Below are 18,783 nucleotides of genomic sequence, written 5' to 3' on the forward strand. Positions count from 1 at the left end.
CTCCTATTTCATTTCACCTATTTCACCCCCATCCAGATAGAGTGAATCTGATTGTGACTGGATGTAGAGAAGTATAAACATATACCATTCCGACTCCCTATTGGTGTATACTGTCATCCATCCCACCTGCACACACCGTGGGCATATATGCAGCTGAAACACCAGGGAACAACATAGTGCAAAATGTTAATATAACTGTATAGTCGTTATGGCTTTTAGAAAAACTGTGGAGACATCCCATGACATTTGGCACGTCAGTATACACTGTACAAAAATATTTCTACTTATAACAGTGTCATAAACTATGATGGAAAATTGGAATTTCTTGTTCCTGGTTTTAACCTACAGTTGTGAGATGTAGTTTACTTTACTTTACTTTTAGACACCACTAAATAGCACTTTACAGCACATGCTTTAAACATGCACTTCTGGACAAGCTGAGAGACAGACACGGAGCTATGGAGTTATGCATTGGGTATGCCTTTCTGGCAGGAGGTAGTGTTATCCACTGCAACACACCAATAAACACCATATTTACAACTCATTTTCTGTTTTATTTGTCTGTGAACGATTTCTCTCATTAGTTTAATTTCCTAACTTGCTGATTTGTGGTGAGATAGTTCGGTGGCTGTGCTCTGATTGGTGCTGCTGTTGTCGGAGACATCTATCTCTGACCATCCTCACGAGAAAAACTGTGCCAAGTGTGCCAGAGGCCTTTAAACCAGCAGGAGTAAATACTGACCTACTTTTAGTGAAGAAAAAGAGAACAAAACACTCTTTCTGAAGGTGAGCAGAGCGGAGAGTCACTCTTTTAATTTTAAGTTTACTAAAAGAAAGGATTGACTGAAGTTCAGTTCACTTATTTACTCTGTGTAACATTTAAGTTTTGAAACCGAGTTAAAGTTACTTAAATGTCTCTGAAATTAAATTTACTTAAAAAAAAAGCAAAAGCAGAAAGTTGCAAAACTTTTTAAAAGTAAATTTTATGCATCATTTTTTTCAGTGTATATCTGAATATACTGTAGTTCTGTGCGTGTGTTAATATGAGCGTGTTTCTTGTACATTAGTCGTGTCTGTGGGTATCAGTGATAACTCATCCCAGCTCTGCAGGCTGTAAAAACACAAAGACCATCAGATCTACTGTACCTAAAGCGGCTCCGTCACCAGCTAATCCACCTCAACACAGCAGCGGTGTGAAAGCCTTTGTTACCGCGCCGGCTCTAATGTCACATGGTCTGTTCCTCGGGGCGAGTGACATCACCGCCTCTTTCCTCCGCTAATGGGGTTAAGTGTCAACAATCTCCCAAAGTATATCTCTCCCCGGACCGTCCTTCCCTCCTCTGAGCTGCCGTTTCCACCACATATCCACTTACTTCCACTGACTGACAAACGCTGCTGTCTGTCCAGAGTCTTCTGACCCCTGACCCCCGAGCTCCAGAGCCTGGAGGAGGACATTAGAGACATTAGAGAAGGACATAAAGCTCCCTAGAGGGACATAGCCTGACTTCCCTTCATCAAAAAAGTGCTGTAAAATTCCTTTCTCTTCATGGAGCTCAGAGCAAATCCACTGAGTTACCATCAAACTGTAAATCTGCTGCATACACGTCAAAAAAGCTCTATACTGAGTTTTATATTTAAAATGTTCAAATCCAAGTAACTGGGTTTAGGAAATATGAACACAAATATTAAGTTTCTTTATTGGCTCAACTAAACTCAGTCAAGTCATCACTTCGCTTTGACTCAATATATAGAATTTTAATTGAATCAGTTAAGTTTATTCAACTTCACACAACGATAGTTTAATTGACTCAATAGTTATATATTTTTTCAAGTATTGTGGGCTTAAGGAATTTAGTTTATTAAAATAAATAAATAAATATACTTATTTTTTTGAAGAGTTTTCTTTTCCCCTTCTTCGTGTAGAGGTGAGTGAAATCTACGCATCTACGTATGAATATTTACTTAATATGAATAATTACGTAATATGTACGCATGTACGTAATTGATAGCAATTAATAGTATTGGTCCATGTTTTATAAAAAAGTTTATAGATGACATGCACAACAAGTCATCTATAAACTTTTAACGATAGAATATATAAAAATAAGGTGTTGCTATTGTACAAGTATGCAGTTGGAGTATTGATGAGAGGGGAAAGAGGACAATGAGGAAATAGGCAGACAACAGTAAGTCAGATACCAGCTCTGTATAACTGCCCAAGAATGACCGACACCATCATTTCTGAGGTGAACGAGCAGCAGCAGCAGCAGCAGAAGATCGTGCTGAGCTCCACTTCTATCAGCCAGAGTCAGAATTTAACACCAACAGTTTAAATCCATGAATCTAACCTGCCTTCTGTCAGCAGTTCAGCTGGTGGAGGTGCTTTAATAGTGCACAAAATAGTTTATCTGGACACACGTTATGCCTGTTAATTGTTTAAGTACTATTGCTGACATTATGCATCTCCTCATGGTCACTATCCACCCATCTTCTAACGGCTATGTCATTAGATATATAAAGATCTATAATGATATATGTAAGTCTTTACAATATTAGAGCAGTTTAACAGGAAAAGCAGAACACATGAAATGAGGTTCTAGTATTCAATCTCCAGACCTGAACCCCATTAAAAACCTCTGGAATGTAACTAAAAAGAAGAATTTTTGAGCCAGACGTGGCATCAGATCACCTAAAAGCAGTGTGTAAGACGAGCGGAGGAGAACATGTCAAGACGCATTAAAGCTGTGATTAATTCTTTTAAAATATGAATATTGTTGTTCCTAAATTAATATAATTAATATTAATTTACTTGTTTTCTTTGCATTGTTTAAGGTTTTGAATCTTTCTCACTTTTACTGTAAATAAAAATATTTGAAATTTGAATGAAATGTTATAATGTACAATATATGTATAATGTCAGTAGTTATAGAATAAAACAGCAATGTTAATTTTGCTCAAACATAAACCTATAATAATAATTTTGAAATCCTGATTAATTGCACACTTTTTGTTCTTAAGACGGTAATAATAGATATTCAAATGTGATTAAAAAATAAATATAATCATTATAATACAATCATATAATAAAAAGCAAAACTTGTTTTTTATTCAGACAGTATTTGTGTTTCTTTACCGTGTGTGTGTGTGTGTGTGAATGCTCTGTCTCTCTCCAGGAGAGGGAGTGTGTGTGTGTGTGGAGTGAACTGTGCTGAAGTTTGGAGTCTCTCTCTCTCTGAGTGTGAGAGTGAGTGTGATCAGTGCTCTGGGTCTGGGCTCTGTGCTGCAGGTACAGGTAGTAGCTCAGGTGTGTGCAGGTGGTGAGATGCTGGAGGTGATCAGGACGGATGGGATGTACGATCAGCTTCATCTGCTGTGAGGAAGAGCTCTTTCGCGTGCCGCTCTCGCGCCATGATGAGCAGGAGCAGGACGGATCTGGAGTCATGCGGCCTGAGGTCAGTCTGACAGCTTTACTTCATGCCTCTCATTCCCCTTTAAGAACCAGGTGACCTCTGACTTTGGCGCATTCGTATCTTAACAGTGTGGTGCTTTTGGTGTGTCAGCAGAGACAGATACTGAGATGCTGGTTTATGCTGTGAAGATACACCAGCAGCTCATTTAAGGGAACAGAAATGTTATTTTACTCTTTATTCTGTTTATTGTTGAGTTAAAAGTTGGGTTTGGGTCCTACGGTGTCTGTGTGTGTGTGTGTCTATAGGAATGGACTCTGTTGACTATGATGCTTGACTGTTGTCAGGGTTTTAATCGGTCAGTGGAGCTTCCTTTGTTTTCAGCCGCCAAAATATATAGAAACATGGCAGCAATTTACCCAATTTACCTCACTTTCAGACCAGAAAGAAGAGAATTGACGCTGATTATTAAAATATTTAGTTTTGTAAAGGAAGCTGTGATAAAGTTGATGGCGTATCTCATTTTACAGTCTATTGTTTAATTTCTTTAGCTGTTTTTCTGCTATTAAAGTTTGATTACCTCATATATATTGTGTATATATTTTGTGGGTCATTTTTGATGAGGTACAATACAGGGCAGCCAATTAGAGCAGAGGTGTATTAACACAACCCACTTAATTCTAATTTTATTAGCTTAATATAAACTGAATTTAACACACTGTAACTGGCTTTAATTTCTCCTAAAATGTTATAACTGTATAAAAGAGGTATTAAGTTGCTGCTGCAGTTTTTTTTTTCACTTTTTCTCTTCTTTTGGTTAAATATCACAGAGGTGGCGGTCTGCCGGCAGAGCTCCGCCTCCTCACCGCTCTCCACCACCTCGCACATTCTGCAGTTATCAGATAAGGAATGTGTATCAGAGGTTTTTCTTTTTTTCCCACAATCCATCGCTCCATTCCTCTCGCCCCCCGGCTCCCAGGAAACAGTGCGGCCTCTGTTTCGGCGTTGCTATAGTAACGGCAGCCTTGTCCTCACCTGATTGCTGCTTCTGGGTTTTTGGAAGAGGAGCCGGGCCGGGCCGCCCCTCCCCGGCTCTACAGGAGAATATAACTCCAGCTCGGCCCGAGCTTTCAGATCCGCAGAGCCGACGCAGCCCCGCAGCCACGACCTCAGACTGAGCTCAGAGACACTGAGACACACACTGTTTACCAACGTTATTCAGCCTGATCTCCTCACAGGATCATCATACACACCCTGAGAAGAAGCAGAAGAAGAAGCAGGGTCACTAAAATATGAATCTTACATACACATTTACCAGGTTTATACTGGGTTTAAGATCTATAGATGACCAACAATTAATATAATATACTGTATAAACAGAGTCCCCTCCAAAAGTATTGAAACACTGATGTGAATCTCTTTATTTCTGCTGTAGATTGAAAACATTTGTGTTTGGCATTACTATGTGAATATGAAACAAAAGTTCAGAAGATTTAGAATAGTCTGAACCCATTTGTCTTGTGACTAAAAGTGATTTACTTAAAATAAATAATAAAAGTGAATAAGACTTAATATTTAGTTTCAAATAACTGCATGATGCCTGTGACCCACTGATATCACTAAACTTTTGCACAATAAACTTTTTTATTTGGGGGGGGGTTACTCCCTTCAGTCTCCTCTTGAAGGAAAATTTCTACTTCTGCTTTAATTTCTACTTCTACTTCTGCTTAAATTTATACTTCTATGCTGTAGCCTATGTCATAGCCCGATGCGCACCTCCCCAGAAATGTAACTATGCATAGCACTATGCAAATAGCAGCAGCTGTGATTGGTCCACCAAGCTCATGTTCCCTTCCACACCTTCCCGTCTTCGTGGTTTAAACTACAGAGCGACTTAGCTTGTTTCTTTACAGAACTCATAATATTTTCTCATTTATTTATCATCAATTTATCATCAACTGCTTCTCCTTGGACTACCTGTTTGACATCTGTTATGTAGTACACCAGTGACTGAAATAACAAAAAAGATGCAGAGCTTTCAGACCTCAAATAATGCAAAGAAAACAAGTTCATATTCATAAAGTTTTAAGAGTTCAGAAATAATCAATATTTGGTGGCTTTTAGTCACAGTTTTTTTTCATGCATCTTGGCATCATGTTCTCCTCCACCAGTCTTACACACTGCTTTTGGATAACTTTATGCTGCTTTACTCCTGGTGCAAAAATTCAAGCAGTTCAGTTTGGTGGTTTGATGGTTTGAGATCATCCATCTTCCTCTTGATAATATTCCAGAGGTTTTCAATTTGCTAAAATCATAGAAACTTCTAATTTTTTAGTGCTCTCTAATTCTTTTTCAGAGCTGCATGTTGACTTTATTTTTCATACATTTAACATGCCTGGCTTCACACTTTTCAGTGACAGTTGATCTAATGTACTGCCTAACAGATACAGTAGTTTACAGTTGTATTGTTGTGTTTATGGTGTGTGTGAGAGAGATTTCACGTTCTTTCTCTGATTTGCTGGCGTTGCACTAGATAACAAAACTATCCCATTTACTTGATGTGAAATACGTCAGAAACAAACGCTCGGATGATTAGGCACTGAAAACCAATCATAATGATGTTGAGGGCAGGTGTCAGCAGGGGTTTTATGATTAGGTCTACACATAAATGCAGTAAGCTATTGCTGAGCTGGCGTATGCAGCGTGCCCAGGAGCCCACAACCTTCAAACTCAGCAGCTTCAATGCATGATGTTGATTTTACATACCTTTCCTTTCTCTCTCTCTTTCTCTCCCTCTCTTACTCTCCTTTTTTCTCTCTCTGTGTGATTCTCTATTTAATTTTATTATTATTTTGCTCCCTGTATATTCAGATTTTTTAACCTTGGCATGATAATTCAGTACCACTTTAAAATAAGACTACCCATATAAAGGGTTTATAAATGGTTTATAAATGAGTTTTTCAGGACAGACCACTGTTACCCTTCCTATTTATGTGTTGTAACTGCTTATTAATGGTTTATAACCTAATTAATAACCATTAATAAACTCCCTTGTAAATATTTATTTTAAGGTGGTACCTTTAGTTTCTTTATTAGTATTTACTTCTTTTAATATTAATGTTTTACTTCTTTGCATTGCTTTTATATGTCACTGCACTGCCCACTCTCAGTGGTAATACCTGTTCTGTTTATGTGTCACTCACAAGATAACACCTCGCAAAAAACCTTAAACTGGTTTTCTAAAGGAATTAAAGGGTTTTGAAACAACCACACTGTTATCAGAATCCCCCTCAAGTTGGCTCCACCCACTAGTAGCTATGTAAAATATGAAACTTCAAAAGAAATAACAAGACATTGAGAAGTGATAATTCACACTGGAATAAATAAATAAAGGAAAGTTTAAGGCCATTATTTAGCATTTAGCTGCATGTAGGCTAAATCAAAACAAAATATATGGGTAAAGTTTATATTGTGTGTTTCCTATCTGGCTACTAGTACCTGTTAGTAATGATCTATAACATTTAATGAACCTTTTTGGGCATTTTTGCTTAAAGCCCCCAAATGCCTTAAAACAGGCCTGCCTGCAAAGCAACATATTTCTTTCCTGCAGAAATATTTAATTTTACTCCTGTGGGATCACGTTTTCGTCCCCCTCTCCAGGCAGGCAGGGGTAGGTGTGTGTAGGTGGACTCTGCCCCAGTCATTTGTTTCCCCCATTCAGTAACACTGGTGGGGGAGAAAGCGGCGAGGCTTGTGTCTCTGAACGCCAGCTGGAAATAAGGCAGTGTTTTGTTTTAATGGAATATGTCAGCCAGGAGAACACGGTGCATTCATCATTCTCTCAGCTGGACTTCTGCCAGAAGAGATGTGCACACACACACTGATGTGTATGAGTGTGTGTGTGTGTGTGTGTAGATAGAGGTCTTTTGCAAATGCTGTAGTGTTTTTAAAGCTGAATTCAGTCACAGTGGAAAACTTCGTCACTAGAGAGTGAAAAAGTGTACAGGAATGGGATTCTTAATCAAAGTTGGTGTATTAACACTATAGGCCCTCTTTTAGTGATCTATACTGGAGGCAGAGCAAGGCAGAGTAAGGCTAAATGAGGTAGAGGCCACGCAAGGTGTACTTTTCCTGCTGTTATGATAGCAACGACACATGGTGCACAATTGACAGTTTGCCTATATATGACTAAAATATGGATATGTTTCTCCAAGTTATCAATGGACTTTTCTGAGTTTGCCATGGTCTGTATGTCTCTGTGTTTTCCAGCCCTAGTCTGTATAGCTCCGCCCCTTTGTTACCTGTCCCAGGGTTTTGCTGTTTCCTGCATCCTTCCGTGTGTATAAATAGCCTATTTCTGCCTGTGTTCAGTTGTCAGTTCTTTTACGTTTTACATCAGTCAGGTTGCATATTTCTTTGTTTTCTCAGTTTATAGTGTTCTCTGTGTTTCCTTGTTGTTTTAGTTTGGGTTTATTGTTTGTTTTATTTATTAGTTTTCTTGTTTTTGTGTAATAAATAACTCATTACTCATTCATTCCTGACAGAGTCAACGCTGTGCTCAACTTAGGATTGTGTTTTTGACCTTAAAACGTAAAACGGCCAAATATCTTGGGTTTCATAGTAAATTAAAAAAACACTGCAGCTTATTTATTTGTATTTTCCAAACTGTCTCAAGCTTTTCTGATGTGCGGTTGATGTTCAAATAAATATCAGATCAGTCAAAAAAGTTTTTTTACACGAGGTTTAGCTGTGAAAACTGGACCTAAAAAGCAGTAATGCAGCGCTGCTCCGGCCGCAGACCTTCTTCTCCTCCGTGAGCTCAGTGATTGATGTAAAGGGTGTTTGACAGGCCGTGATCCCACACTGCCTCAGGCCTTGATCCTCCTGACAGCTTGCTGACAGAGCTCAGTGTGCCAGGCGGCAGCCTCACTCAGCGGGCTTGTGGAGCCTCCAGCCACGCCGCCTCACACACTCACTGTACGCCAAGATAGAGCTGCCAGATACCCACCAACACCAGAGAGCGCTTGAGCGCCAGCCAGCCAACCAGATTAATAAATTAATAAATATCCACTGTAATATCAGCCTTCATCAGCAAAACATTTATTTTAAAACTGTATTATATTGAATGTTCTCTGAATAATTATTTAGAACACCTCAATAGTTTTTTACAGTGACATGAAAAAAGTTTTCATGATTTTTCATTATGAATCATTGGTTATTGGTTGCTTGGATAAATAATTTCAGTTAAATATATCATATAGCAGATGAACACAGTGATATTTAAGAAGTGAAATGAAGTTAATAGGATTTATAGAAAGTGTAAAATAATTATTTAAACACAATTTGGCAGGTGCATAAATTTGGCCTGTCACTGTCAATTTAAAGCAATTGAAATACTCAATAAATACATATTGTGGCATCATAATACTCAGTACCAGAAGACTTTATGAAAAAGCTCCATGAGATTTACTGTCTGAAATATCTAGATTTTAAAATGGTAGTTCTAATATATGTCCTATATATTGTATATTGATATATATCTTTTTATTTATATAGAAGCTTTAATTTGCTAAATGCAATTGCAGTATTATGTAGGTGCTATTACCGTGTCAATAAGTTAATAATCAACTTTTTGTGTAACTGTATTTAGCAGTATAAATAAAGAATGTAATAATCAGAATGTGTAGCTCAGTGTAATCTGAGTGAAGAGCTGCAGGCTGTATTTTGTGGCCACAAGATGGAGGCATTGGAGAGAAGGAGCAGGCGTAATCCCAGGCAGTGGACGCCATCGTCCTACTGCACCAAGTTCAAGGGCACTAGCTGAGCGTTCCTGGTAAGAAATTAGGACACGAATCTTTGATCTTGTAAAAACTCCAGAAATTAATATAGATTCACACTTTCTGGACACAACAACTAATCGATTAAAAAGATTAAAATTGATTAAAATCGACCCAAATTGACTCAACCTGGCGACCTGAGTTCGGTTTGGGCATCGGGTCAGGCTCGGGCAGAGATTTTAATCTCTACTTCACTAAATAAAGACAATGGTCATTTTTAAGCCAATATTCAGCCAATGCTAAATATTATGTAACAATGTAATTTAACAATGCTGGTTAAAATACAAAAATTGGTCAAAAACAAAATAAGCTAACAAAAAAAGGGCTAAACGAAAGAGTATTTAAAAATGTAAAAAGGGTCGGCAACAAAAGAGTCAAAACACAAAAGAAACACGAGGCAGAAGAGCAAAAAAAAAAATTAATAGGTTCAATACCGGGCAAGGAGTGAGTGGAAGTGTGTTCTATTTATAGTGGTGAGTCCAGGTGTGTACAATCAGCAGGAGGGTGAACCGGAACACTGACGCGTCATGTGATCCGGCATGTCCAGAGAGTGGAGTGCAGGTGTATCATGGGAAATGGAGTTTGTAAAATAAAATAAACATTTTAAATATGATAGTCTTTTTTTATAATGTTTTCATAGAATCTGATTTATATGATCCCAATATGGTTGACTAATACAACTTTATTGAAAGATCCGTCCACTAAAGCGTAAACTGCAATCGATTTGTCTAGAAATACTGTGAAATATGAAACACAATAAAGTAATATTAGTCATCTGAGTGCTAAAGTGCAGTAAAAGAATATTAAAAACTCCCATGTACACATTTTTAAATGGGACAGATGGCATTTACTCTAAAAAAAACTTTATCATATAATTTTTTATTTTATTTAAAAAATGATCCTATCATTTGTAGTCTATAGCAATATACTGTGTAAGAATAGATAAGTGTGTTGTGGTCAGGTAGTGTAGTATATTACTGTATATTGTGAGTGTATTGTATTGTAAGCGTTTGCTGCGTGTGCGTGTACTGTACACTCTATAGGAGAGCCGGAGAGGGTTTCTGTTGAGGGCTGTGTCAACACAGCTTCATTAATCTCTGTGCTGCCTCAGAGACTCTCCTAAACGGGGCCAGAGAGGACAAGAGCTCCCCCGAGGCCCTCTTCCCCTGCCTGCTCTCCGGATGCCTCAAAGTCAAACGCCGTTTGTACCTTTTTGTACCTGGCTTTTTATAAGTGCTCCTTATTTCTGCCTGGTACGCAGATTGTACCCTGCAGGACAGGGGGGTTAGATGTGTCTCTGTGTAAATAAGTGGATCTGTATCTATAGAACTATCTATATAAATTTAGAGCTGCAACTAATGATGATTTTTGTGGTCGACTGATCTATTTTTTTTTCCCCCGATTAGTCAATTAATCACGTTTATTTTTATCATACCCTCCATTTGGTTTCCTATTGCTGAGGCTCCCATTTGATCCAATACTTGTTTTACTGAATCTTCACAGATTTTACAGGACATTTTGATAGTTGCCGATACGTAGCGATATAAAATTACAAAGTATATCATAGGAGACATTCACACAGGCCAATAGTAAGATAGCAATAAGCATTATGATGCGCTTTGTACAGGGTGTAAGATAGGGCCCTTAGTGTTCAATAAATATTTTATTATGTATTTTATTATATTGTGTTCTTTAGAATTAAGTGTCTTTGATTTAGAATTATGCTATGTCTTACTGCAAGAGACTCCAAAACATCACCATGATTTATTAAAAAAAAAAAAAAATAAACCAGTTCACTTTCCATTTTTTTTACTAAGGATTATCCTTGGATTAAAGAAGAATTAATGTAATATTCAGTTTCTTCATGGGCTTTAATTTACAGAAAAGCAAACTTTATTATTATTCTCTGACTACGACTTAATTCTCTCCTCCCACGCCTTATTAAGTCATGACCACAACTTAATTATCTCATTCCCACGCATTAGGATCTCATTCCCACACCATAATAAGTCATGACCATGCATAAGGATCTCGTTCCTATGCCTTGATAAGTTGTGGCCATACATTACGATCTTGTTCCTACACTTTAATAAGTCATTGCAACGCATTAGGATCTCATTCCCATGCTTTAATAAGTTGTGACCACACATTAGGAACCTGTTCCCATACCTTAATAAGTCATGGCAATGTATTAGGTTCCCAACCCTTAATAAGTAATGTCCACGCATTAGGAACCTGTTTCTACGCCTTAATAAGTTGTGTCTACGTATTAGGATCTTGTTCCCATGCCTTAATAAGTTATAATAAGTCTTTTATTTTGACATGATGTCACCTTAGGGGCTCTGTAGCTATTTAATGTTTTTACTTATTTAACACTCAATAATTGCTTTACAGCTTTGTGTTTAATTTTGTTTGGTTTTGGAAAATATATATTTTTGGTAACTCTCGAGTTAAAGTAAGTAGGTCTTTTGTCTCCCCGTCTCGTCTGTCTGATTCTTTGGACGAAGTTAAAATCCGCTGTGATTAAAATCCGCTCCATCCTGACAGGGGTCCATTAGCATTAGCTCAGCTCATCTGAACACAGCATTCCCCACAACAGCATCCCTGTCCGAGCGGCTCGAGATCACCTTCATTACTGTAACATCATTACTGTCACCTCTGATGATTGGTGTTGTGATTTGGCCGTATCCCAGACCCTGCGTCAGTGACGGGGGGACGGGGACGGGGACGGGGACGGGGACGGGGCACGGGGACGGCCGTCCAGCTTCCTAAAGTCAGATTTTATCAGTGAGGACGGGACGGTGACCCCTGAGAGACGAGCGGAGCGTCTCGTCCTGAACGTCCTGTCGAAAATAACGATTTCTCATTAGCCCTCATTGACACTCTTCAGCTGTTATTCCACTTTCTTTCCCAACAACCCTTTTAGTGACGGTTTCCCTAAAACATGAGACACGTCCCTGCAGTATTCATACCGGAGCTACACAGATAATCTAGATAATAAATGATGATAAAAATGATGATACTGCTAATGCAGATGTGTATTTAAACACTGAAAGCATTAATAAAAGCTTAATTAACCCTTTCAGACCTGAATTATCTCCAATAATAAAAAAAGAAACTAAGAATGCTGTTTTCAGAAAAGAAGACTATAATATTCTAATATATATATACTACTGTATTGTGTGTATATATATATATATATCAAATAAATCCAATTAACAAAAATATTTAAGTTTTTTTTATTTCCATTGCATTGAAAGCCGGTGTGTAATATCTTATATTTTTATATTGACTTTTTATATTACTCAAATGATTTATAATACATAATATATTATAATTCTTGAAATGTAAATATTTTTAATTAAAACACACATTCAAATATTTACATAATCTCAAATATTTATTTTGTAAACGAACCAAGTCCCATTGTCTCAACACATGGATGGCATGTAATATATTATTTTTAGTATACTATATTATAATATATTATGTATCATACATTATTATTGTAGTAAATAAAGTAATATTGTATAAATTGTATATATTAAGTAAATAAAGTAATTGAGTAATTATAATTTAAGTAATTATAATTAGGTAGTATTGTATGCAAAAATAAATGAAGTAAAGTTTACTAATAAAAAGGATTGACATTTATTTACTCTACTATGTAACATTTAAGTCTTAAACCCGAGTTAAAGTTACTTTAAATTTAATCTGAAGATTAAATTTACGCAAAAAAAAAGCAAATGCAGAAAGTTGCGAAACTTTTTTTGAGTAAATTTTACGCATCATTTTTTTTCAGTGCACATTTTACCAGTAGAAAAAAAGCAATCACTCGTACAATACTAGCTTTGTGCAGGAGCTAATAGGGCACAGAGTAACAGGATGGTTGGTGAATGCTGGCTGTGAGGATGGAAAAGCCGCCACCGTTTTCTCCTAAAGGAAATCAGGACGTTCTGGAGCGTTGTGTCAGTCTCAGGCTGAACTCTGACCTTTAGAAGCGAGCTGAAATCCCACCAGTAGGAAAGAAAAACAGCGTTCAGCAGCCGCCCGGGCAGGACATTACCACGCCATTCCATTACACCTCTTCTGGTGCTGCTCCAGCCGTTCAGTGTGTGTGTCTGAGTGTGTGTGTCTGTGTGTGTGTGTCTGAGTGTGTGTTTGCCAGTGTGTATGTTTTTCCATCCCGCTCACAATGTCCCTCAGGAAGCGTGTGTGAGGACAGCCCTCTGACGGCCACTGCTTTGGTGATGGGTGTGGAGAGGCGGCCGTGGGGAGCTGGTGGCGGTGCTGCTACCTGTGAGAGGGCTGGGTATTGAGCGTGGCCCCGGGGTCGGCGTGTGGAGGAGCCCGGCGGGTCCGGGGGTTTAGAGATGTGGCTGTGGCTGGTGAGTGAGCTGCTGGTTTATTCTGTAATATTGAGATTTAGATTTAGACTATTTACAGGGTACTGTAATATTTCTGAGTAAAATTACAGGAGAGAAATGCAGAAGCGAGGATGCTGTGGTCTGTAGTGTGCTGTTCTGTGGTTCCTACAACCCTAATGAGTCTAATAAAGTTGGGATGTTGTGTAAAAGAAATGATTATTAATATATACAGCTCTGGCAAAAATGTAAAATAAATAAATAAATAAGAGAGCACTTAAAAATGATGAGTTTCTTTGATTTTAGCAAATTGAAAACCTCTGGAATATAATCAAGAGGAAGATGGATGATCACAAACCATCAAACCACCAAACTGAACTGCTTGAATTTTTACACCAGGAGTAAAGCAGCATAAAGTTATCTAAAAGCAGTGTGTAAGACTGGTGGAGGAGAACATGATGCCAAGATGCATGAAAAAAACTGTGATCAAAAACCAGGATTATCCCACAAAATATAGATTTCTGAACTCTTAAAACTTTATGAATATGAACTTGTTTTCTTTGCATTATTTGAGGTCTGACAGTTTTTGTAATTTCAACCATTTTTCATTTTCTCCAAATAAATGCTGTTAATGACGATATTTTTATTTAATTTGGGAGAAATGTTGTCTGTAGTTTATAGAATAAAACAACAATGTTCATTTTACTCAAACATAAACCTATAAATAGCAAAATCAGAGAAACTGATTCAGAAACTGAAGTGGTCTCTTGATTTTGTTTAGAGCTGTATTTGCTCTTTTTGAGCTGTATTTTTGTGCATGCATGAAAGATGACACTCTTGTTTTGTCTTTCGGTCATTTTAAAAACACTCAATCTTCACAATATTCTTCTCTAAAAGTAGGAACAAAACCCTTTCTCATTTCTCATTTACCTAATTGTTACCTAATTGACAGGCAGCCAAATTTGGTTAAGAAATAAATTATAACAAACATACGTAGCTTTCATTGTACAAATGACTGGAAACAGTTACCATATATATTAATTTATTTTCATCTCATGCTTTGATGTCTTAAGGGTTCCAAATAGGGGTGCATAACATCTAAATAAAGATCGAAATTTAGTTCAAACTTCTTCCCCAGAACTAAGAAGTAGTTTGGTTTGTGCATTCTCTGTGGAGCTCTACCTCACTCTACATCCAGCCTTGTTATATAACAAACACAAGCACAAGTGAAGAGCTCCCTCTGTTGATGCACGTGAGTAATGCAATTTGAGGTATTTGCAATATTACCACATACAGTATCTTATTATGTATTATGATCTTATCAGGAATTGCAATACGGATAAAAATACCATTTACCCTACAGCCCTAGATCCATTGACGGAAAGATAAAGAGCAATTCGTTAAAATTGACGTACAGTTTTTTTGGCAACTCATCTGATTAAGCGTTTGACGCCTCCTCCATGCTCTGGCTTGTCTGAGAGCAGAGTCTCAGAGGGGAGTGTTTCCTGTGCTTCTCAGTAGGTGGTCTGCATGTTTACTGCGCCGTTTGATAGACGTGTGGTGTGGATCTCAGTGGCCACACACATCCTTTTTAATTCACTCTCGCTCCCAAAAGACTGCAGCTCTGAATGAGGTGTTGCTAAGCTCTGGAATGCAATTTGTTGGGGCTTGTTAATAGAAAAGAAGCAGGATAAATAATGGATTTAACTGATAAACTGACTCGCTGTACAGGGCTGTGAAAAAGTATTTGCATCCTTCTGTTACATCAGCAATAGCAGAGCTGTGCAAAATGTAGAATTTCAGAATTTAATTCAATGAATTATTAAATGAATTTGAATTGAATCCACTTTACAGGATGTTGGATTGCATGGATGTTGTAGGCAGTAAAGATGGCTGCATGACCGGGATTCGAACCAGCAAATTGTTTTTCTCTTGTTAAAACCCCTACTTCAATGTATTATTCTAAATATGATCCAAATAATTCAGCTGATATAGATAATATTTACCATTAGTAAGAAACCAAATCAACTTAGACAAACATCAGGACTTCTAATACCAAATATGTAAAACTGATCACGTTAACCCTTATAGTTACTCAAATATCAAAATGAGCAATCTAAATAGTATAATATAAACACATATTATACATAAACCTAACCACTATATACAACAATCTAAAAAAAAGGTACCAGTCAAAACTTTAAATTCAGTGTTTTTTTTAGAGCAGAGTTTTTTCAAAGTTCCACACCTTAGCAACCACCTGGCAACATCTTAGCAACCACCTAGAAACACCATAGCAACCACCTAGCAAGTGCTTACTGACATCATAGCAACCACCACAGACACCATACCAACACCTTAGTATTCATTTACAATTGGAAAAAAAATATATATTTTTTTAATTTACTTTCTAAATGATACATTTATATGATACATTGTACTTTAAGTGAACTACTATAACAGTAGTTGTTTTTAACACACTTGCTAAAAATGTACAAAAGTATATGTGGAAATAAGTATTTTAGAAGTATATTGAATAACATTAAACTAAAATTGTACTTCATAGTAGTCTCTTCTTTTTAAAAATACACTATATTGTACTTTTTAAAAAGTATGATCAAAGTTAATTTTTTTAAACATTTGATGAAAACATTATTATTACACACACACAATATTAATGTACTTTTAATATACTTAAATGAGTACATACAGCTGTTTTATCAATATTGTTTTAAGTACAATTAAGTATATATTTTTTCACCGGGATATCTTGAGTTGTTCTTTGTCATAGCTATTAGATAAGGGGTCTACAAGGGGTAAGTGACATAAACGATTACAGTAATATGCCTGTTACAATGTGTGTGTGTGTGTGTGTGTGTGTGTGTGTGTGTGTGTGTGTGTGTTCAGGCCGGGTAGGCATTAGCGAGGATGGCTAGCTGGGTGACCTTGTGGTAGTGGAGCTGTATTCAGAACACAGGCTGGAGGGACGGGCGGTGCAATAAAGGAAATGGAAGGGCAGGGTGGAGGAATGAAGGAGGAGGAGTGTACAGGACTCCACCAGTAATAACTCATTCCTGCCCTTCAGTCTGTCTGTCTCCTTTAACCTCCTCCTGCATATTCAGAATTTAAGGAATGTTCATTTTTATTTCTTTATTTTAACTTGTTTATTCCATATTTACCTTTATTAGGGCTGAAAATGATTAATAATATTTTTATTGTATGTGTGATATGAGTTTTTAGTTATAAAGGCATTAAGAGAGATCGACAATAACATTGCACTACCACCATGCAGCCACAGAGGGAGCTCTTCACACTGCACAATGACTGTGCTCATGTGACATAACGAGACTTGCGTTAGAGTGAGGCAAATTTTCCCAAAAATCGTCAGTGTATCTCATGTATGAATTCTACCAATCAGGTTTTAAGAAGCAGTAAAGCCACTCCACTGAAGTACTGCGTTATAAAGTTGAGGTTTTAGTGAAGTTTCTCCAGCACTAAGGCTGGGAGCAGCAGTATTAGCATTAGCCGCTAACCGCAGTGCTAGCTTTTTTGAGAAAGTAGTAGCTTTTTCTAGACAAAATCTCTTATCAAAAACTCTTTTGGGATACCCTTGATTTCAAAGAAAACAATGCATGAGTAAAATAAGAGGAAATATAGTATATGTGGCATTTTGTCATTAGTATTAAATCAATATCATGCTGTTTCCTCCTGTTTTTATTTTTTTTTAGAGAGAGTTTATAGAGAGTTTCATTTTAAACATCTTATATTGTGTAATATGTCTTCTATTAATAGTTTTATGTTGTATTATGTGTGATAAGGAATATATTTGTAAATATTGGAGTCCATCGTGAAATATCTACAGTCTCTGAAAGACTTTTTACCAACACTCACATGGAGAACACTCAGTCATATCAGATCAGTCATACAGATTTTCATTTTTGGGGGAGAAAATGGCCAATCAGAGCGTTCCTCCTGTCCTGACACTACCCAGGCTGCTGGAGCTAATCTGAGAACCCCTCCCTCTCTGTCTCTCTCTCTCTCTCTCTTTCACTCCTCTGCTCCCTCTTCTTCTTTTCCTCCTTCCTCTTCTGTGGCCTACTTCTCCCTCTGCTGTGCCTCACATATGTGATAAAAAGATTTAGCTGAAAAGAAGCCCCTCGCGTGCCAGCGACCGCTCCTTCATCCTGCGCCTCTTTTTAAATCACTCACTCTTTTATAAGAACTCTATTATATATCAGGAGTTATTTCTGCCTAATTTTACAAAATGTCCTTATGTGTTTTGGTACCACACTGTTTTTCTGGCTTCCTGTTAAAGAGATTGTACACAAGGTTGTGTAAATACAGTACAGTACTCATACTGCATCTCAAAAAGTTAAAACATTATTGAAAAGTTACTTTATATCATTAATTCAGTTGAAAATGTGAAACTCATATATTATATAGATGTATTAAACTCAGAGTGATCTATTTTAAGCGTTTATTTCTTTGATTGTTGATTTTTTAAATGGCTTACAGCCAATGAAAACCCAAAAAACAGTGTCTTAGAAAATTAGAACATTATATAAGACCAGTCCAATTGGTACTTTTGGTACACAGTGTGGGCAGTGTGCCAAGTCCTGCTGGAAAATGAAATCTGCATCTCCATAAAAGTAGTTTTCAGCAGAGGGAAGCTGTAAGATATGAAGTGCTGTAAGATTTTGTGGGAAAACAAAACTGCACTGACTTTAGACTTGATAATAAAACACAGTGGATCAACACCAGCAGATGACAGACATGACTCTCCAAACCATCACTGATCATCAGTAAATTTTACATTTCATTTTAAGGAAATCAAGGGATCAGAGTCTGGAGGAAGAGTGGAGAGACACACAGTCCAAACTGCTCGAGGTCTAGTGTGAAGTTTCCACCAATCAGTGATGGTTTGTCTTTTAAATGTGCTATAGACATTCATAGACTTCATTTTATTTACTTTATGGCTCGAACAGCATTGTTTATCTTCCATATGACATCGCAAATGGTAGTTCCTGTCTTATGACATTTGAAATGTTGGTACGTATCACAGCCTACAGCACTGACATTATTCCTTAAGTCAATATTACAATAATAATATATGTGATGCATCGTGCAACCCTGATCATGTATTGTCACAATCATAGTACTCTCATGTAAGGTCCT

The 18,783-nt window shown here is 37.2% G+C and overlaps 1 protein-coding gene across 1 annotated transcript in view; it reads left to right on the forward strand.

The window, feature by feature from the left end:
• Positions 1-13,512: 13,512 nt before the first annotated feature.
• tns1a (tensin 1a) overlaps positions 13,513-18,783 on the forward strand; it is a 129,375-nt gene continuing 124,104 nt past the window's right edge. Inside the window, exon 1 of the mRNA XM_049479870.1 lies at positions 13,513-13,632. Coding sequence (XP_049335827.1) covers positions 13,618-13,632 — 15 coding nt within the window. The 5' untranslated portion in view covers positions 13,513-13,617. The remainder of the gene's footprint in view (positions 13,633-18,783) is intronic.

Source organism: Astyanax mexicanus, chromosome 5, assembly GCF_023375975.1.
Source record: "Astyanax mexicanus isolate ESR-SI-001 chromosome 5, AstMex3_surface, whole genome shotgun sequence".
Classification (NCBI taxonomy): Eukaryota; Metazoa; Chordata; class Actinopteri; order Characiformes; family Acestrorhamphidae; genus Astyanax; species Astyanax mexicanus.